This window comes from Cetorhinus maximus, chromosome 18, assembly GCF_964194155.1.
Source record: "Cetorhinus maximus chromosome 18, sCetMax3.hap1.1, whole genome shotgun sequence".
NCBI lineage: Eukaryota > Metazoa > Chordata > Chondrichthyes > Lamniformes > Cetorhinidae > Cetorhinus > Cetorhinus maximus.
This window is the reverse complement of record NC_135896.1, coordinates 51,503,881-51,525,532: the sequence shown is the minus strand read 5'-3', so window position 1 is coordinate 51,525,532 and position 21,652 is coordinate 51,503,881. Positions and strand designations below refer to the sequence as shown.

Below are 21,652 nucleotides of genomic sequence, written 5' to 3'. Positions count from 1 at the left end.
CAAGTATTCCCCACAGACACTTAGTCCACTTGGCCCAGCTCACTCCCCAGCACCAGCAAAAAAAAGTTTTCCCCTTCTGTTCAAGTAAGGTTCATTTTTCAAATGCAGCAACGACAAACACTGAGATAGTACAATGCAAAATTTTAATTGACTGCAAATTACAGGTACAAATAAAGAATAGTCTCCACCATTTACACCATCCATGTTCATCATGGCCAGCCACCTAATTAAGCAAATATCGCTAACCATTTGCCATTTCCATTGAAGTCAAACACAATAAACATGCTGGCTATTTCGAGTACCCGCAGATCAGACTAATTGTATTACATACATATTCCATGTAGCTCTAAGCCATTGTTACATTTAGACATTATGGGCAGTAGAGATCTCTGCAGCATTGCTTTTTTCTATCAGCCTCAGCTGTCCAATTAGAATCAGCACCATAAATACTTTTTTTGACATTCCATTAATTAACAAAAACAGTTTAATCATTTAACAGTTTAATGTGAAGGAGGTGGTGTGCAACACTGAAGAAAACATAGCCACATTAGATTCCGACTCCCATCGCTTGAAAATTGAGCCAGCAGAAAAGATTCAAGAAAATGAGTTCTGTCATACAAATTTTGGCATTTCACCCAAGCACTCATGCACAATAGCTCTAGATGCATCTAAAAGCAGGTACTTTGCATTAACACCAACCTGCACGCTATTGCTGGTGGAGATGGTAATTGGCCAAACAAAAATTTACTTTGTAGAATAAACTGAGAAGATTTATTTCAAATTCATCAGTTATTTTTACACTCCATCCTCTCATATCAACATGGTAGGTTAGCACATTAAGTTGTTTGATGCATCAAGTAAATGTAAAGTTTTCTTACTGAGCTGGAAACTCCATTTATAAGTCCTGGGTGATGTACCATCACTTCCATCTTTCTCTTTATGCTTATCCCCATCTTTACTGTTCGGAGAAGTCCTTGAAGGGGATCTGCCAAGTTTTTGAGACTTATTTGAGCTCTTCACTGGAGTGCATTTATTGGAGTTGTCAGTGACTGCAAGGTCCTCACTGTCACTGCTATTACCTTTATAAATAAAATCAGAATTAAAAACATGCATGCATTTAATAAAAAGGTAAAAACTTGTTTTAAAGTTCTGGCTTCAGAGCCTACCAGTTCCATTCTTTTCATTCTTACTGGACACATTTGACCGTTTGTGGCTACGCTTTTGTTTCTTCGCTGGTGTCCCATTGCTGTTGTCACTTATTCTTTTCTGACCTACATGAAATTAAAACAATTGAATGCAAAAGTAAACCATGCTGCTGCAGAACAACTAAGCTGCTGAGCTACTGAGGTTATAGTTATTAAAGACCCAACTGGTTCCTGGATTTCATTTAAATATCAACATGTTCATGCCTATAAGACACTGGTATAAATAAAGGTCAATGCCAAGTGGTTTTTAGAGTGCTTATAGATGGAAATTTCTTCTGTGGGTCCAGCCATAATCAAAACCCCATATAGACCCAGGATACACAAAATGCTTTACCCAAATCTTGCACATCACCTGAATTTTACTTGGATCATTCCTAATACATCTGATAAAAGTTAAGCCATACCTTCTCTGCTGGAGGCTGAGCCATATGACAATAAGTAATCTTTAAAATAAGTCTTTTGCTCCCTGGTTTTGTCTAATAAATTAGTCCCATTTAGCTATTTCCCTGAATGGCTTCTAATGGTGCTGTTGTTACTCATGAAAGCTCCCAAGCATTTGGGCCACTTGACTGCCATGTTTCCAGAGAATTAATTTTACACACCCCACACATGATTGCTTCTGATTGATGTTATCCATTGATCCCTGGTTACACAAGATTTTAGATGAGCAGGTGTGTGACTTTAGATGTGGTTTTGCTGTGATGTCTCTCATACTGAAATAGGCTTTTCACTGCATAGGCTCACACCAAGAATATGCCCTCTTGAGGTACTAGAGAGTTTGAGTTCTACCCAAGCGTAATTGAACATTTCCAAAACAGGAAGGAGATAGAAATGTAATTCTTAAAAGTGTGCAAAATGATTACAAGTATGCAAGACACTAGCAAAAATGAATTAATAATATTTTTTTCAAAAAGGATGGTATTTTGGGAACCACTAAAAAGGACAGTAACAGTGTTTTCCACTTAAATGGCCTGGGAGATCATCCATGCAGCTACTTCCTTGAAAAAATAGCATGCAGAATATTAATAAGAGAGGGAGATTCGCCTTTCTACAAACTTTTTAACAGTGTTCAGAGTGGCTTTGCCAGAAGCCTCGAAATAGGTTGCTTGTTTGCCCACCTGATCAGCAAATGGTGTCTGGCACAGAGAGCAGTGAGAAGGAATGAAAATGCAAAATAAAAAGTGCCCCCAACAAAACCTGAAACATACTACCCAAATTATCCAACATTTCAGAATTAATTCCATAGTTAACAATGCTGCTTATGTATACAAATGTCTACCTTTTTCCTTGTTCTCAGTCTCTTGTACTATAATGCTGCTGCTCGAGCTTGTACTGGCATCAAACCCATTGGCAGACTCACTCTCGCACAATCCTTCCTGCGATTCTCCAGCAACACTGTCCACTTCAATAGTAATGTCACTTTCACTTTTTACGCTACGAACCTCATCCTGATGAAGCAGTGCTGGGGAAGCAATTGGCAAAACCTGCTGCACTGAGCCAGATACAACAGCTATCACTGATTCAGGAGAATTGGATCCAGAGTTTCCAGCGCGTACATCTTCATTGCTACTTTTCTCTTTTTCATCAAAGTCATCCAAATCTACCTCATGGCAAACTAAAGCTTCAGGTCCAATTGGAGGCATAATATCTTCATCAGTTTTCAATGAAATATTCTCTTCAATTTCTAGACAGGGCGCTTCCAATTCCTGCTTCACACACCTATTTGTCACAATCTCTAAAGGAGAAGCTTCACCATTTTCAAGTTCTAACCTTTCAACAGTTTTAGATTCTTCAAAATCACCTGCAAAGTACTCCACATTCTCAATAGCTACATCTTTTACAGTTTGCAATTTTTCTTCACTTTCTATTCGAAGTCTTTTATCAGGCGTTAACTGCTCCGGAGATTTTCTTTTCCCTGGTTTCTTCTCATCATTTGTAAGTTCATTTGACAAGCCAGTGTCTATAACTGGGACTGCTTCTTCAGGCACACTGGGAACAGGTAACTGCTTGACCTCTGAGCTTTCCAATTTTTCCATGTCTTCTCTGCTTTCAGTAATTATGTGATTAACAAGGATAGTCTTACTATTTTCTGAATAAAAATCCCGTGTCCTACTCCTCCTTCCTTTGCCTTTTGGAGACTTGTCCACAATCTCTTTTCGTATATCTTCAGCCTGAGTTACCATTTTCTCGTTATTATCAGTTTGTTCTATACTTTCTACTTCTTGCTTTACAGATGTGGTTTTCAAATCATCCTCACAAGGTAATTCCCTCATTTCTTGCATACAAATATCTTTGAGTTTTTTCCCTTCAGGTTTCTCTTCTTCATCTAATGTCTTTGTGGAACCAACTTCCTCTTTCACAGATTTGTCTGCTGAAATTTCTACTTCACTTTCATCTGAGGAGTTGGTAGACCCTATAACAAAACATGATTTCAAATTAAATATTGAGAATGAAGCAAAAATAAAAATGCAAAACGATAATATGCAGCTCAACTAATATCTTATCCTAAAACATACAGAAAACGTTAAAATGTAATGCTAGATGACTGGCAGAGAGCTAACATATATCTATATTTAAGGGGGATAGAACATGTCCAGGGAATTATAGACCAGTCAGCTTAACTTCGGTGGTAGGAAAATAATGGAAGCTCTACTAAAGGTGAGAATAGAAGAAAACCTAGAAATGAAAAATATAATAATGAATAGTCAGCATGGATTTCAAAAAGCAAAATCTTGCTCGACCAACATAATCGAATTTTTGAGGAGGTGACACAGAGAGTAGGCAATGGTAATGCATTAGATGTAATTCATCTGGATTTTCAAAAGATCTTTGATAAGGTGTCTCCTAATGGACTAATAAATAAGAACAGATAATGCAAACTCAGGGGACAAGTGGCAGAACAGATTGCTAGCTGGCTCCAAGACAGAACGCAGAGAGCGGGAGTAAAGGCTAGCTATTCAGAGAGGCAGAGGGTGGGTAGTGCTGTTCCACAAAAATCAGTGCTGGGAACGCTGCTGTTCACAATTTACATGAATGATTTGGACTTTGGAAGCAAAAACGTAATTTCTAAATTTGCAGATGATACCAAATTAAAGAAGGATGGTCAATATTGAAGGGGACTACAACAAATTACATGAGTACATTAATAAATATGCAAAACGGACAGTTAAATGTGAAGTAGTACATTTTGGTTGGAAGAACAGGAAGGTCACTTATTACTTGGAAGATGTAGGTCTAGATGGGGTAGAAGAACAAAGGGAACTTGGGGCAGATTATTCCCCCCATTGTGGGGGGGAGGAGGGAGTTGAAGAGCCGGTACGCAGAGGCACGCCTCCAATCAGGGGCGCACCGCCATTTTACGTGGGCGGCCCAATTAAGGCCTCGTGGCAGGCCTCAGGGAGATCGGCTGTACATTAAAAATTATTAAAAAATAGAAAAAAAAAATTCCCTGACATGTCCCCTCATGTGACACTGTCACATGAGCTGGGACATGTCCGAAACTTGTAAAAACACTTTAATTAAATTTTTAAAAACCTACATGAAACCTCATCCCGCCTGTGGACGGGGTTTCATGCTTTTTCTAATGCCCGCCAGGGCTCCTGGCCTGCCCACCAACCTTAAGGTTGGACGGGCAGGTCCATTAATTACTTTAATGACTCTATCAATGGCCTCAATTGGCCATTGACAGGTCAGCGGGTGCACAGCTGATACTGCTGAGTCCCCGCCTACATGAAAATTTTAAATGTTAGGAGTTCCGCCTGACATCACCACGCGTCGGCGAGTGGGCCCTGCCCCCCCGCTCACCAATGGGAAAATCCTGGCCTTGGAGTACAAATACATCAATCACTGAAAATTGCACCATTGGTTAGCAAGGCCATTAAAAAAAGCAAACCAAACACGAGGGTTTGTTTCTAGAAAAATAAAATTCAAAATAGAGAAATTATGCTAAACCTGTATCGAACTTTGGTAAGACCACACTTAAGAGTACAATGTGCGGTTCTGGTCACCAAATCATAAAAACGATTTGGAGGCAGTTGAAAGAGTGCAGAAAAGTTTTAAAAGTATTATGCCAGAAATGCGAGGATATACATATCAGGAAAGGATGAACAAGGTACATCTCTTTCCTCTTGAAAAAAAGGCAGTGGAGGGCTGACCTAACAGAGATCTTTAAAATTATGAAAGGTTTAGATAGAGTGGATACAGAGAGAACATTTCTACTTGTGTGGAAGAGCATAACTGGATGCCATCAATATAAGATAGTCAACCAAGAAATCCAACAGAGAATTCAGAAGAAAGTTTATCCAAACAACAAGACTTGCATTTATTCAGCGCTTTGCATGACCACTGGACCTCTCAAAGCAGTTTACAGCTATTGAGGTACTTTTGAAGTGTAGTCATTGTTGTAATATGAAGTGTAGTCACTGTTGTAATGTAGCAAATGGAGCAGCCAATTTGTGCACAGCAAACTCCCACAAACAGCAACATAATAATGATCAGATAACCTGTTTTTGAACACTGACTTGAACACCGGGAATAACTTCCCTGCTTTTCCTCGAAATAGTGCCGTGGGATCTTTTACATCCACCTGAGCAGGCACTTGAGGCATTAGTTCAACATCTCATCCAAAAGACAACAACTCAGACAGTACAGCGCTCTTCGGTCCTGCATCATAGTGTCAGCCTTGATTCATATGCTTAAGCCCTGGATGCAGTGGCGATAGTGCTACCTAAGGCACAGCTAAAATGAAAATGTGGAACTCGCTGCCACAGGGAGTGGTTGAAGCAAATGGTATAGATACATTTAAGGGGTGGTTTAGACAAGCATATGAGGGAGAAGGGATTCAGACTAGGATAGACAGGAGGAAGCTTAAATGGGGCGAAAGTACAGCATGGTCTGGTTGGGCTGAATGGCCTGTTTCTGAGCCATATATCCTATGTAATCCTTTGTAAAGAAACACATTAAAATATGCTTTTGATTTAAACACAACAGAAAAAATTACTGTGCAACATGATTGTCACACTGATCAATTTTCTTTTGGTCCTAGTATTACCAGTAAAACTAGATAGTTCTGAAGAGTCATATTCGACTCGAAAAGTTAACTCTGTTTTTCTCTCCCTGCAGATGCTGTCAGACCTGCTGAGTATTTCCAGCACTTTGTTTTTAATTCCGATTTCCAGCATCTACAGTATTTTGCCTCTGTTAAAGCAAGATTGTACTTCTGAGTTCTCCATACAACCAAAAGAGAAATTAACACAATTTACTGTTAAAATAGGGCCCTCGATAGCATCTAGATGTCCAAAAGCACATCACACTCAATTAAGTAGTTTTGGAGTGCAATCATTGTTGCAATGTAGGAAACGCAGCACCCAGTTTTGTTGTTTAAGCACTGCAATATCTCGTAAACTGCAATGAAATAAATGACCAGATCATCCGCATTTAAGTGTTTGAGGGATAAATGCTGGTGAGGACACTAGGGGAACGCCCAATCACTTTTTTGAATAGAGCAGTGAGATCTTTTAAGTCAATCTGAGGGTCTGGCAGGGCCTTGATTTAACATCCCATTTGAAAGGTGGCATCTTGAGTGTAGCATTCCTTCAGTACTGTACTGAAGTGCCAGCCCAGATTATGTGCTCAGATCTCTGGATGGGGACTTGAACCCACAATCTTATGGCTCAGTAGTGATGAGCCAAGGCTTGTATCACTTAAAAAGGGCCTTGCCTGTCCCCATCTCTAATCTCCTCTAACCACCCAAACTCACTCTCTTCATCCTCCAACTTCACCCATCTCCCTCTCTGGCTTCCTTTAAGACGCTCAATAAAATCCATCTCTTCATCAGGTTTTTGGTCTGTCCTAATCTGTCCTTTCCTGGCTCATGCCATCCTTTCCCTCACACCACTGAAGTCCCTTGGAACATTCTCCTACATTACATACACTATATAAATGAAAGTTGTTGTGTTTCTCGTTTAGAAGCCAGACCACCTATGGAGGCTATCAACAGTTGTGTAAATTAGAAACACATTTATATCTGGTTTTTTTTGGAGGGGGCATCTTATTCTTGTCCTCTTTTTCGTGTACTATCTACATTTATATATTCCTGGTCTATTTTTAAGTGGAAAACCTGAGTAATTCACTAGAACCAGATTTTCTCTTTTTACCATTGGTGGAAATGTGCTACCCACTTATTGGTGGGAGAACTCCTTTACTAGCCTTTGAGACAAATGCTTAATCCTGGGCTAAAATCTTGCAATAGTGTTTGCTCTGAAGCATGTATTTACACACCAACAGCCTGGAGCAATCAAGAGTCAGTCTCAAAGACTAAGACATTATGCTGTTAGAGATGAACAATACATTTTCATTAAAATGACACACTGGAGCAAGAAGGAACTTAAAGCTCACTTTTGATCACTTTGAAACAAACAGGTAATTTTTTACTGAACCTTCAAAAAAGTAGATTTAGATTACTGGAATAAATAATGGTAAAGTACCTCAGCCCATCACAATCAAGCCCAAACAGGTAAATACAACAAATTTATCCTACACTGAGTCAAATATGAAGCATGCCAATCCAATCATTAGCTTGTGAATGGTACAAACCTTAAATGTTGCACCAGTCATTTATATTACAGCACTGGCTCCAAAAGCATATCTCTATTCAAATGTAGCAACACAATATAAATAACGTACACAATTACTTCCAGAGACAGAAGTCAATTTTACTATGTGGTCTAATTCCTTTCTTACATGGGAAAAAAGACCTGTAATACAGTACATAGCAACCACTGAGGTACCATGTTCTTCTGGTCAGCTGTCAGCCCCTTCACGTAGGCCAGCAACATTAATTTCCATACCACTGACACCTCGCACTGGCACAGTCATCTGGAAAAGTCATAGGTCAGAAGAATATAATGACAAGGGCCGCTTCTGAGTGCATATGTTTTAGCAAATCTCAGAGGAGTCCAAGACAAAGAGATATAATCCTAAAATCAGAGCTAGGCCATTCAGGAGAGGAGTCAGGAAATATCTCTTAATTCAAAGGGTGTTAGGAGTGTTGAATTTTCTTGCACAAAATACAGTAGACACTAGCTCAATAGATAATTTTAAACCTAAGATTGATAGATATTTGCTAGATAAAGGTATAAAAGGGTACAGAGCCAAGGCAGCTGGATGGAGAAAATATAGATCAGTCATGATCTCACTGAGTGATACATAAAGCACAAAGGGTTGAATGGCGTACTCCTATTCCTATGTAGACCCAGATGTTATAGTATTATCGCTGCTGTTTCAAATCCATGCTGAAGAAATATGGGGGAAATTTGGAAAACAAGTACTGGCACCATACAATAAAAAATATAAATGGGACACACATTAGTCCTTTAATTTACTGGTATATAAAACAATAACTATTAGTTCAAGTTAATAACCAATTATCTGTACCATTTGATGCTTTGTCTGAATCATACATCCCAGAACTACGCCTGGTGCGCCTTCGAGGAAGACCTGGAGAAAGCAAACATCAAGAGTTATAAGCATTTAGCAGAAATTATACATTTAATTAAAATGTACATGAATCCAAAAGCATGTTTGCCAGTTGAAAAGCAAGACCAGGATGTGAAATTGATTCAATGGAACGTTGAAGTTGTGCATTTTTAGTTGACAGTAACTTGCCAGAAAGTCCAACATTTATACCACACTTATACATTTGGAGTTTTACCCATTTGCACAATACAGATGGATGATTTTGAAAGCATAAGTTTGAAATCAGAATCTAAAATCCATACTACAGCAGTTTTAAGGATACTTATCAATACAGTGTAGCATTTACTATCATAAATATTTCTCTTTGAGGAGAAAGAAACAGTAAAATGTAGCATTTGAGTTCATACCTTCCACTCCATTGAGAATAGGTGAAGAATCAGATGTATTATTCCTCATACTTCTGGTTCCACTTTTCCCCTCGTTACCTGGAGTTTTGGATAAACTACGTTGTGAATTGGCAGTCGGTGGAGATTTCAGACTAGGGCGCCCACGTTTTGATTTGTTTTGTTTGTCATCGTCTTTCTTTTCGTGATCTTGTTTATTCTGCATGTAACAAATAATGAAATTAGCACCTACAGAACAACAGCTTTCATTTATATATTTATATGGCACCTTTTATATAGTAAAACGTCCAAGGTGCCTCCCAGGAAAGTCAGCAAACAAAATTTGACACCAAGTCACATAGAGAGATGTTAGGATAGGTGACCAAAATCTTAGTCAAAGAGGCAGATTTTAAGGAGCACCTTAAAGGAGACAAAGAGGTAGAGGGACAGGAGGGAATTTCAAAGTTTGGGACTTAGACAGCTGAAAGCATGGCTGCCAATGATATCAGGGATGCGTATGCGACCAGAACTGTAGGAGTGCAGGAATCTTGGAAGGTTACAGAGTCGGAGGTGGTGAGCCCCAGGAAGGAATTGCAAACAAGGATAAGGATTTTAAATTCGAGGGATTGGTGGACTAGGAACCAATGTAGATAAGTAAACACATGGGTGAGCAGAGTTGATGCATTCCAAGATGACAGTTTGTTTAAAAGACATAACATTTTACAATTTATCCGATGAACTAATAAAAATTGAGCAAGTCTCTTGGTTTGAAAACATGTACACCAAACAGCATGATTTCAGAAGCAAAAGTCTATTTTGCATCATTTACATAGTATTTACTGCACTGAAAGAGACCATTCTGCTCAACAAGTCTATGCTGATGTTTATGGTCCACATGAACCTCCTCCCACCTTACATTAACTTATCCATATATTCCTTTCTCCCTCATGTGTTTATCCAGCTTCCCTTTAAATGCATCTATTCTAGTTACCTCAACTACTCTTTGTGGTAGTGACTTCTAAATCTAACCATTCTGGGTTCTTTCCTAAAGAAATAAAAATCCTGAAGAAGTAGTTCTAAAAAAAGACAGATGACAAAAATGTAGTTGTGCATGGAGTTATTTACATGATTACTTTTGGGGGCCATGATCATTAATGGGATTTTTTTCCTCAGAAGATCAAATGGCAACAGTTGTCAATATTCTTCCAATAGAATCATAGGATCTTTTACATTCACATAAGCAGGCAGACACGGCCTCACTTTAATATCTCAACTGAAAGATAACACCTTAACAACGAAGCATTCTCTTCATATTAGACTGGTGTCAGCCTAGATTATATAATCAAAGACAGTGGTGCTGGACTCACAATCAACTGACTTGAAGCAGGAGACGTGGAGTAAAAAAATGTGGTATAAGCTGAGTATTAAAAAGCATGCTCAAGTTGATCAAAGTGTCTTTATTTGTTCCATGCTTTCTGTTATATTCTTAATCTTCTTGTGTTTGCTCCATGTCTCTGGTGTCCACCTGCCTGCAAAATCCCTCTCAATTGATGGGCTTCTTCCAGATAGAACACAGAAGATTAAAATTAACCAGGAACACTACTTGAAAGTGAGGCTTGTTCTTGTCCCATACTATCAAACTGATCTATTCTTATTGTATGGAAAAGAATGCTTAGAGCACGTGGAAGACAAGAGATTGCATCACAACTTCTGGCATTAGCAGATCGGAATTAAAACACAAAACACTGGAAATACATGTCTCTTTTAAGATGCAAACAAACCTGCGATGCATTTCCAGTATTTTCTGTTTTTATTTCCTTACTTCCCCATAGTACTCTTGGTTTCTATTGAAAAAACAATAGAAAAGAGCATAGACAAATAGACGTTATGAGATCGGAACAGTACATAGGTTACAGAGATAGGTTGCTATCTCTGGTTGTTCTGCGTTTAATAAACCCACTAACCTAGAGCTCTTGATACAAAACTGTAAGATATGTCGGGAAGTTTCTTTTTATTTTGCCTTGATCAGTTTTAATTTTTCCAATTCCCACATTGAATTATGCTGAAATTTGAGCAGTTTTGTGCTGAAACTCACATCCACAAAAAATTGGAATAAGGTTCTTTTAACCCATTTTATGCCACTAGCTTGAGACAAGGGTGTAGACTTTAATTTTCACGCTTGGGCATTATGCTTGTGAGGTGTACTGCATGGCCTTTATAGAACTTACCTGACTTTCATTCCATTGATAGCAAATTTTCAGTCAGTCTGTTATGAATTTGAACATGTGAAAGGGCAATCAAACAAAAGGACAAAGTGCGAATCCAGCATACTAGTCAATTTAAAATGCTTACTCTTTTGACCTTATAACTCTACAACTAACAGTAATATCTAACCACAACTTTGGAATAATCTGGATTTGAAATAGATAACTGCCTACGACGATGGAAATATTTTAAATTATTATATTAAATCCTTAGAATAGGTCAAATTGAAAGTTTATTTTGATAGAATTTAGCAAATAGTTTACAAATATAGTATAGATCAAAGGCAGGTAAAAGGAATTGAGGTACCTTTCACTTATGATCTAATTAAATAGCCGACTCTTATTCCCATGTTGCTGATGAAGGAGAGGAAAGGCCCAAACACTGGAATTTGTAGCAGACAAAATAGTAATCTTACAAATATTTTGTTCAGCAATCTCTGCACTACACGATGGAATACGCTTTTTCACCCATCAACACCCGTTGAACATTTGGTTAAAATGGGTTATTTCCCTTGTCAACATGATTCATTTTCCTACATTATGATGTCATGCAAAAAATATCAAGAAGTGATTTAAAGAAAACAGCGTTTATCTTCTAGTACCTTTAATTTTCTTCTATGTTTCCCTTTTGGTGCACCTCTTTCTGAAGGCCAAAGAATTCTATCACCTTTTACCCATTCGTCATACCTGAAAGAAATAAGACATCTTATACTTTCAAAAGCTCAACATTCAAACCAAATACAACACATAGAAATAGGACATGTCAAAATCTATTCAAACTATTTGAATGGAATTCCTTTTCATATTTAACAAAGAAATGTAAAGGGAACAGAAAACAATGCAATATATCTCTATCAATACCAAAGGCAAACAAGAACTGTAGGTTTTGCAAAAAGGTTAAGATAAAACTAACCTTATACAATTAGGAACAAGTACTTAACTGGAAAACTCCCGAAAAACAATAAAACCAAGTAATCTCAAGTCAATCAGAAACAGAACAAGAGACTTATTGAAGTCAGGGTTTGGCATCACAAGCCAAGATAAACAGAAGTAACAGGCACCAGATCCAGCTATATAAATCAGGGGGAGAATTTTTCCTATGCCAGACGGGCTGGGCCGGAGCAGGTGCAGAACCAATTGCTGCCCGCGATTGGCTGTGCGCCACCATTTTAAGCGGGCAGGCCAATTAAGGCCCACCCAGTGTAATGCGTGGCCGGTAGTGCTCAGCGCTACCTGTGTGGGCGGAGGGAGGAGGGAGAGTCAGGGCCTGCACTCTTTTGCACATGCGCGCGAAAGAGCGCAGCAATCTCCCTCAGGCACAGAGCTGCCTCAGGGAGATTGAGTAGATTATAAAACATTTAAATAAAGGAAGTAAAAATTTATTTAAACATGTCCCCTCAAGTGAAAGCTGGGACATGTTTGTGAAGTTTGGAAAATGTATTTATTTTATAAAAGCTTGAGGAAGCCTCTTCCCGTCCGTGGGTGAGGTTTCCCGAAAAACGCAAAGGCCGCTTGGGCTCTTCGCCTGCCTGCCAACCTTAAGGTTGGATGGGCAGCGTTCTTAACTAGTTCGATTAGTTTCTTAATGGACTTAAATAGGCCGTTGACATTTTGGCTGGCATGCGCCCGAACGAAATAGTGAGATGGCTCATGGAATAAGTTTGGTGCCTTCTTTGGTCCCCAACTGCTTACATGTGGTTTACACTGCTTTTTTATATGCTAGCGAGTAATGATATTTTGAGGATATTGTGCAACTTGCTAATAGGAAGATTGGCATAAATTTCAGCGTAACTTGCTGGCCACACCATTTCAGGCCAATATCTGCAATAAACCCCAAGTTAAAACAGCAATGCGACAACAGACACCCAAACCTTTCTTTTAAAAAACGTTTTGAGGTGGAATGAAGTACATAGTTTCAGTAAAGAAATAATACTACATTTTAGAAATTGCAATTCTGATGGCTTTGTAAAATTAGAATCAAGCTTGTTCTTCGAAGTTAAGTCCAAACTACAGTAGCCAACAGAAATAAGTGGAGTGATTAGAATAATTGTAACAATTTGTAAAGTCAACTTTCTTACCTTGTATTCCAACCATAGTAATGTACTAAATAGACAACCTCTCCATCATCAACTTCAGAATTTCTAATATTGGCTTCATAGATTTTCTGATTTTTTCCACGCCCATATTTTACTTTAACCTTGGTACCAGAAGGGAATCGTTCAAATTCATCATCATCCTCCTCCTCCTCCTCCTCCTCTTCATCTTCCTCCTCCTCTTTATTTTCATTCCCTTCCCTGGGAAAAGCCAGCAAGAAAATAAATGAATAATAAAAATTAAGAGACATAGCACAGTTTTTAAATGCTCTCAGAAATAAAGTTTAGTTGTAATCTCCTCAAATGGCAGCATAAATAAATGCACCACCCAGATTGGAACTAAGCCATGTAGATCACAAAGGGCACAGGTTTCATTCATGGTGTGTGCTGTCCAACAGGTCTCAGCCCCTGGATTGCCCTCAGTTTATTTGTTTCCTAAAAAATGCATTCCACAAACACTCCCAAAACAAATTTACATGTCATTTATCTCCCCTGCTTATGGGACCTGGTGTATAAATTAGTTGCACAAGCGAAATTCATGGCCTACGTAATGTTTCAGGATATCTGAAGGATGTGAAATGCAGTAAAAATGAAAACCAAGCTCTTTATTTTCTAATCATTTAAACTTCGCCTTCAGTAGAAACCATCCTATACATTTCCAGTTACTCTGAGCAAAAGTGTCCAATCAGATATAAGAAAATACAAACATAACTATTTTATGCTTTGAAAAGACACAGTTCATAAATTCTCCGTGGCACCACTGCGTTCCTCTCGCTACGCAGAGGCTCTTTTGTAGATCATACATGCCTTACACATTACGTGCAAAGTCAATACTAGTGTGTGTGTGTGTGTGTGTGTAAGTGTGTGTGTAAATATATTTAAGCAACAGCATATTTAATGAAGTACATACTTTTTTTGTCTATCCTCATGGTCCTCTTCAGTGTCTTCATCACCTTCCTCCTCTTCCTCAGAATCTTTTTCAGACTCTTCTTTCTTATTCTTCTCTGCTCTGCTTTTGGGTGTAGACACATTTTTCTGCTGACCTGTATCAGTCTCCTTCCCCTGTTTCTTGGAGTCCTCCTTAACCTCTTTATTTTCTTTACTAATTTCCTCATTCACCTTTTCTTTTTTTAATTCTTTGACTTCTTTTTTGGCAGGTGTTGCATTTCTCCTCCGACCCTAAAGCAGGATAGTTTGGTTAAACTCAAGTTTATAATTAAAACTGCAATAGATTAAACAAAAGTATTCAGCTTTTTATTCCTTGCTGGATCATTGCAATGTAAGTCTGGATGATAAAAGCTCCTCAGCCAAGACATTTTTGTGGCCGATTAAACATTTCCATTATTCAATCTATAGTTAGGTATTGTTGAAATATGCATCCTGATTAGCAATTATGTTCCATTGGTACTTGCGTTTCACAATATGCAAAAACTATTGATGTGGAACTAGCAAGTGTTAAGCATTTGAAGATGATATTAAACCCCTATAAAGCATGTTATAAGGAACTGGGTTATCTATTCGTCAATACTGCTTGAGAACAAACATGGCAGAACTTAACAGCACTTCACAAAAGTGCATTCGCTATAGCTTCACATTAAATTCCAGACATCTTAAAAATATAAAAAACCTGTAAAACATCACAAATATTAAATACTGTTAAATGTAATATCCAATATTATACAAAAATAGATGACATTTATGGGTATTTGTTATCTCCCAGGAAGTGATTCAAAGATCAAAATGCAGTCATCTGAAGTACTGAGTTTTTGGCAGAGGCAGAAAATCAAATTAATTGTTCTGCCATTCCAGAAACAAGCACAGATGTGCAAACAGACATATTAAACATAGATGCACAGTTTGAAGAGTATATCTGAAAAACAAAGAATTTGTTGAACCGACTATAGTACACATCTCAATGTTGCCTGCCCAAAGTATTTACAGTAAGTTACGTTTGTTACCCAAGAATAAAATTAACAGGATTTCTAAAAATTTGTGCCAAAAGCGTTTACCCCAGACTTTAATCTTTTTATTCAGAAAATAAATTAAGAGCTGAACATGACCTTTTAAGACACCATTTGCTCTTCTGCATCATTTAACTTGCAGTACTGCAGACAATTAGTGCAAACTAGTCAGGGGCAAGTCATTATTACCGATTAAGGAGGGGATTTTTTTTGTATATCTTTTGGAAAATTCTATTAATATTAATATTATATAATATTATTATACAACATCGCTTTGATTTGTAACGTCCTCCTTCAGAAGTATATTTCCACTTAATTTTAAAACTCAATAACATGACAAATGTTAAATTAACACAGAAAAACACTAGATAAGTTAGCAATTTTTTGCTGCAGTTGGTACATTCTGTAGATTTTGACAGTTCAATCTTTCTTCACATCTACCTTGTGCCAGAGTTCCTCCAATAACCAAGTGGGTAAAAGGCACAGTGCACCAGCAATGTCCATAAACACACATTCCAACCAAAGTTACTAAACAGAAATCAAGAGATGAAGCATTGAAAGATTTCTTTTGTTTTCACTCCTCTCTAGCCTTGGGACTAGATGAGATTTCAGGTTAAATTCCCAATCTGTCTGGGGTTGTGTAAAGAATTAATTGAGAGCTACAACTGGCCTCAGAATCAGGCTTAGGAAGGGAAATACACAAAAAAAAATCAGAGCTTCCTCTCTTGATTGCTCTAACTCCTGTTGGATTTTGAGGTTAAGAACGAGAAGATGAATTCCAACTGTAATGTCACATCACCAATGAAACAACATATGAAGACTTGCAATCTCAGCAAGAGCATGGAGAGAAATTGCCATCTGTGGAACTGCATCCAAGTAAGAGTGAGCGCTATTAGGAAAGATTTTGATAAGGGGCTTGACAGGGTATATGCCAAGAGAATGTTTCCCCTCATGGGGGAGTCTAGAGTTACAGCACAGAGTTTAAAAATAAGCAGTCTCCCATTTAAGTCAGAGGTGAGGAAGAATGTCATCTGAGAGGGTTGTTAATCTTTGGGATTCTCTCTCCATACAGAGGCGGAGGTACGGTCATCAAATATGTTCAAGGCTGAGTTAGACAGATTTTTGATGTGCCAGGGAGTCGAGGGTTATGGGGGCAGGTAGGAAAGTAGATTTAAGGCCACAATCAAATCAGCCATAATCTTAACAAATGACAAAGCAAGCTTGAGGGGCAAATTGGCCTGCTCCTATTTGTTATGTTCTTAGGAAAGGAGTACAGAAAATTGGAAAATCTACTCAGTGCCATGCACCATTCTATTTTGAAGGTACAAGGATAATTGTGTTTCAGGTCTCCAGCACTTGATTCAGCCACTAGGTGGTGTTGAAGTATCCTGCCCTTAAAAATGAAGGGCAGAATTTTACGTCCCATGGGCTGGCGTGCGCCTGACTTAACCGGGCATAAAATCGCACGAGAAGACGTCGGGCGAGTGTCCCGACGTCATCCCGCGCTTGCGTGATATTTTATTCGGTGGGTGCACGCAAAAGTCAGAAGTGTGCCCACCAACAATTAAGAGTGCAATTAAGCCCATAAATGGCACAACCGTCTCTGATTTTCCATGGCCCGTCCAACCTTACGGTTGGCAGACGGGCGAATCGGCCAGGCGGACTTTGCATCCTTCATCAAACCTCATCCAAGGGCGGGATGAGGTTTCCGCTATTAAATAAAATAAAAATAAAAATAAAAATCTGTGGACAGCATTTTTATCATCTATATGTTCTGTTGCTTGATTGTGATGCTTGGACATTGTTTTCCTGATTTTCAAAACTTTATTTCATGGTTTTTGGGTCTGCAGCTCCCCGAGGCAGCTCTCTGCCTTCAGGGAGCTTTCATTCAGCACTCGCCTGTGCCCGCGGAAACATCATCGTCTGCCCTCCTCCTGCCCCCACCCTGGCAGCACTGAGCTATTCAGCAGGCGTTTCACGCTGGCTGGCCATTAATTGTGTGGAAAAAATCTAAATGGATTCTAAATTATGATTTTTATTAGAGGATCTTATTACGTTGGATACTACAGAATCCATCTAAACAAACTTCTAAGCAGTTACCACAAGATGGGTTGTGCTACACAAAGATTTTAGATAATCTACTCTGAATTTATTTCCTTCTGTGCATACTAATCAAATTAAATCTATGATCAGGAAGACAGCTGGAGATTGGATCACGAATAAGTTATTTCACACAATTCACATCAATACCATAACATTTACAGGCAAAATGTAAAATGTTGCTTACGTGCAGCAACACTATTGTGATTTATATTTGAAACTGTGCCTCTACATTAGGACGATGATGACTCTGAAGCAACCAATGTTGATGCCGCTCAGAAAGTTGTAAAGAAAATTCAATGTTTAACCTTGTTCTGTCAGCGCCACTGCAATTAGTTTCAAGCTGGAGAATTACTTACTCTCGGAGATCTCACTTCTTTTTCCTCTTTGTCATTTTCAGTGTCATCACTTTTCTCATCATCTAAAGTTGTAGGTGCTTTCTTTGGAACACATGTCCCATTCTCTTCATCCTTCTCCACTGGTTTTCCTATAGATTCTATGTGGTGAATGGTCCTGAAGCGAAGGTCAGCTGCACGACAGTATTCCTCAAAGCCATACAAGTACCTAGGATGCAGAGAAGGAGAAAGGAAAGGCACAGATCTGATGTTAAACAAAGCCACTGACTATAACTAGATTTGAAAATACAACACTGACGGGCAGGAAGTTAAGAATAATGCCCAAAATATTTCATAATCATAAAGAAAACCAACTTAAGCATCATTTCAACTAGATTTGCAACACAACTTTTGTTCAGTTATGAACCTTTTTACAGATATACAATTAAACTAAATTACACATTTTGTGCTATGATTTTGTGGTATTAATTTCAGTCAGGAAATGTGCTCATCTATATGAAGCTTATATGTTTTATAGTCAAGCACATTCAGACAATGAACATTCATACAAATATTCCCAAATTTGGGGTTTTAAAAGTATCCATGAACATTTTTAGTAACCAGCAAATCTGAAGTAGTGATAATGATTTAAAAAATATATATCTTGAAAGGTTACAGCAGATCGTGATAAAATTCAGATCAGCAGGCAGCAGTTTCAGGGAAAGAGACGTTGTCTTTGATGGAAATACTGCAATGGTTTTAGGAAGCTGGACTGTAATTCTGGGGTAGGCCTGGTTCTGACGGAATATAGTACAATATATAATAATCTGGTCTAATTAAATCAACTGCTTTTCTGATTGAAGAGTTCAGGATAGAAGAGTTAACTATTATCACTAATTTTATCATGCTGATCCCAATGTCTTAGACAAAGAGTCATATTACATTGTGTTGATGTATTTTAAATTTGAACAAATAATTATAGATAGAATTTTACTTAGTTTCTTCAGCAACTTTAAAATGGTAATTTTCCAACCAGACACCTCCAACCTGCTTGTAAGATCGGGCAACAATGCTCTTAATTTTCCACCATTTAAACTAATGGTAGGACTGAGAAAGGAGAACTCAACTGGTGAAAAATGAGTGGAGAGAATTTGCAGGGTCATATGACTGGAGGAAATTACAAAGATCTGGAGGGACAATGCTGTGGAAGAATTTTACAATTGAGGATGAGATTCTTGAAGCTGTTTGAATCCCTTCAATCAGGTTTCTGTTCCTCTCACAGCATCAAACAACATTTAACCAAAGTCATGAACAACATTTTCAGTGATTGATTATGGTGCAGTACCAATCCTCAACTTTCAACACAACTGATCACAGGATCCTCCTTCAATGCCATTTTCCCATGTTCAATACTGAATCTGCCCTTGCTTGATTCAAATTTTAACTATTCAGTTATGGCCATCTTTACCAATACCTTCACCAGCCACACTTTTTCACAATTTCCAAGATTCCTTGGCCTTCTCTTCTTCTTCCTCATTTACAGGTTATCCATTGGCAAAATCATCCAAAGCCATGGTGTCAGCTTTTACAGGTATGCCAACAAGGCCCTACCTCTCTCAATTTCTCAACTTCCTCTGCACTGTCAGATGGCTTTCAAGACATCCATTCTCTAGCTGCTGCCTAAACCCATTTGTCGCTGGAGCTCTCATTCATATGCTTGTCACATCCGCACTCAATTACTCCAATGCTTTCCTGGCTGACCTCCCATCCTCCACCCTCCATAAACATCAGCTCATCCAGAAATGCCTGTATCCTATCCCAAAGTCATATTTGCCCATCACACTAGTTCTCACTGGCCTACGTTGGCTCAAGTTTCAACACCTCAAATTTAAAATTTTTTATTGTGTTTAAATTCTTCCCTGGTTGCACCCTTCCCTGTGTTTTGTAACCTCCTCTAGGCCCCACTCTCCCTCTGACTGAATCCTTGTGCATCGGGAGGGGGCAAAATAATCCCACCATTGGTGCTATGCCTTCTGCTGCCTCAGCTCCGCTCTCTGAAATGCCCTCCCTAAATCCTTTCAATTCTCTCTTTTTATCCTTCCAGAGTTTCTTTAAAATTCACCTCTTTCGGCAAGATTTTGGTCATCCTTCTAGCTTCTTCTTTGTTTGACATCAGTTTTCTACATGTCTCTGAGTTATCCAGGCACATTTTTCTGTGCTAAAGGCATTGAATAAATGCAAGTCATTTTTGATACTCTGCAGCACTGAAAACTAAGTGAAGACAGATGTCTTGGTGCAGAGAAAGGCAAAACCATAGCATCCTGGATTAACTTTGAGTTTATGAAGTGTGAAAACAAAAATACCAGCAACTAGAGGATTGGAGGATCCAGCCCTAAAATGATAAAAACGTGGATTAGGGTTTCAAAAGCAGTGCAGGAATGGTCAGGTGAAGTGATGTAATGTTCTGGAGGTGGAAAATAAATAGTTCTACAGGTCAGATACAAGGAAGGAAGCTGAGCTCAAGATCTAGCAGAGCATCCCGATCTGTACCTGCGGACCTAGCCGGAGACTTCTCTCAGACCAATGTTTCCAGAAAATTCTCCCTTTAAATCAATTGTTTTTAAATAGCATAATATTTGAGAATTTATGATTGAGAAAATAATTGACAAGAGGCAAAATGAAGCTATGAACTTTTACCCCTGAATTTGCAGTTTTATCATGATGCTGCCAGGTTTCTGTGATGCAACTAGGTTTAACTAGACTGATGTAACACTACACATTAATAGCAGATGACTAGCTCTGGCATACAACGTCAGTGTTAAAGATGGAAATAAGGGCAAAAGAACACAAGTGTTGCGTTAAAGAGGAAGGCATTAATTTTGCTGACATTAAGCTGCTTCCAACCATGGGTCATCTAGTACTTGATGCCATTCAGGCATTGGAGAAGGGGGTGAAAGCCATGACGTTGATTGAGGCGGCACAGAGGTAGAGCTAACAGTCATTGGCGTACATAGAAGCTACATAGAAGCTAATCACTTTTTTGAATTATGCCACTAAGCAGCAAATGACGAACAGGAGAGGGGTGAGCAATGAAGTTCAACACAGGTGACAGTGCAGCACAAAAGGAAAGGTGAATTAGTACCAATGTACAGTTAGGTAAGAACTGCATCAGGAGAGAAGAGCGGCACAAAAGGTGGACTGCAGAGGAGAACCATTTAAGGATGGAGTGGTCAGCAGTGTTGAAGATAGCAGAAAGATAATGGTGGAGATGGAGGGATAGTGATGAAGGTGTGGGCTTGGATTTCAGTGACAAAGATAATCAGTGTAATTTCAGTCCCCTTGAAGGAGGTCCTGATTCCAAGGTATGGGTGAATGTGTGTGTGTGTGTGTGTGTGTGTGTGAGAGAGAGAGAGATGGTTGCGTGTTCGTGCATTCCAGAACTTCAGAAAGGAAAGATGAAAAATGGAATGATAATTGTAGAGGTTGAGAATAGATTTTATTTTGAAGATTTGGCATTGTAGAAGGAGGCAATTCTATTTTTAGTCAGAAGAGAATCAAAGGAAACAAGCCAAGCACCAGGAACACTATAAAAGAGGGAAATGGGAACGAGGGACAAAGGATTAAAATCTTATACTGGTGAGTAAACAAAATATGAGAGTGTGCTGAAAATGAAAAAAAGTCCAATTTGAGTATATGCCGCAAGTGCTTATGGTTTGTCCTTTGTTGTTTTCCTTTCTTATTCCATTGATTATTTGGTATCAGGGCATCAAACACACATCAGATTCTTGGGGAAGACAAGCGTTTCAAAAAGTGAATTACTATTACTGAGATATAC

General features: G+C 38.6%; 1 protein-coding gene across 5 annotated transcripts in view; it reads right to left on the bottom strand.

The window, feature by feature from the left end:
- Nucleotides 1–21,652, bottom strand: part of arid4a (AT-rich interactive domain 4A) — a 125,412-nt gene that overhangs the window by 8,051 nt on the left and 95,709 nt on the right. For all 5 annotated transcript variants that reach the window (XM_078562703.1, XM_078562705.1, XM_078562704.1 and 2 more), the window contains exons 15-23: nucleotides 17,842–18,046; nucleotides 14,332–14,600; nucleotides 13,407–13,622; nucleotides 11,931–12,015; nucleotides 9,089–9,284; nucleotides 8,640–8,702; nucleotides 2,485–3,618; nucleotides 1,167–1,271; nucleotides 879–1,079 (exon numbers count right to left, since the gene is read on the bottom strand). In XM_078562703.1, the coding sequence (XP_078418829.1) occupies nucleotides 879–1,079; nucleotides 1,167–1,271; nucleotides 2,485–3,618; nucleotides 8,640–8,702; nucleotides 9,089–9,284; nucleotides 11,931–12,015; nucleotides 13,407–13,622; nucleotides 14,332–14,600; nucleotides 17,842–18,046 (2,474 nt within the window). The remainder of the gene's footprint in view (nucleotides 1–878; nucleotides 1,080–1,166; nucleotides 1,272–2,484; nucleotides 3,619–8,639; nucleotides 8,703–9,088; nucleotides 9,285–11,930; nucleotides 12,016–13,406; nucleotides 13,623–14,331; nucleotides 14,601–17,841; nucleotides 18,047–21,652) is intronic.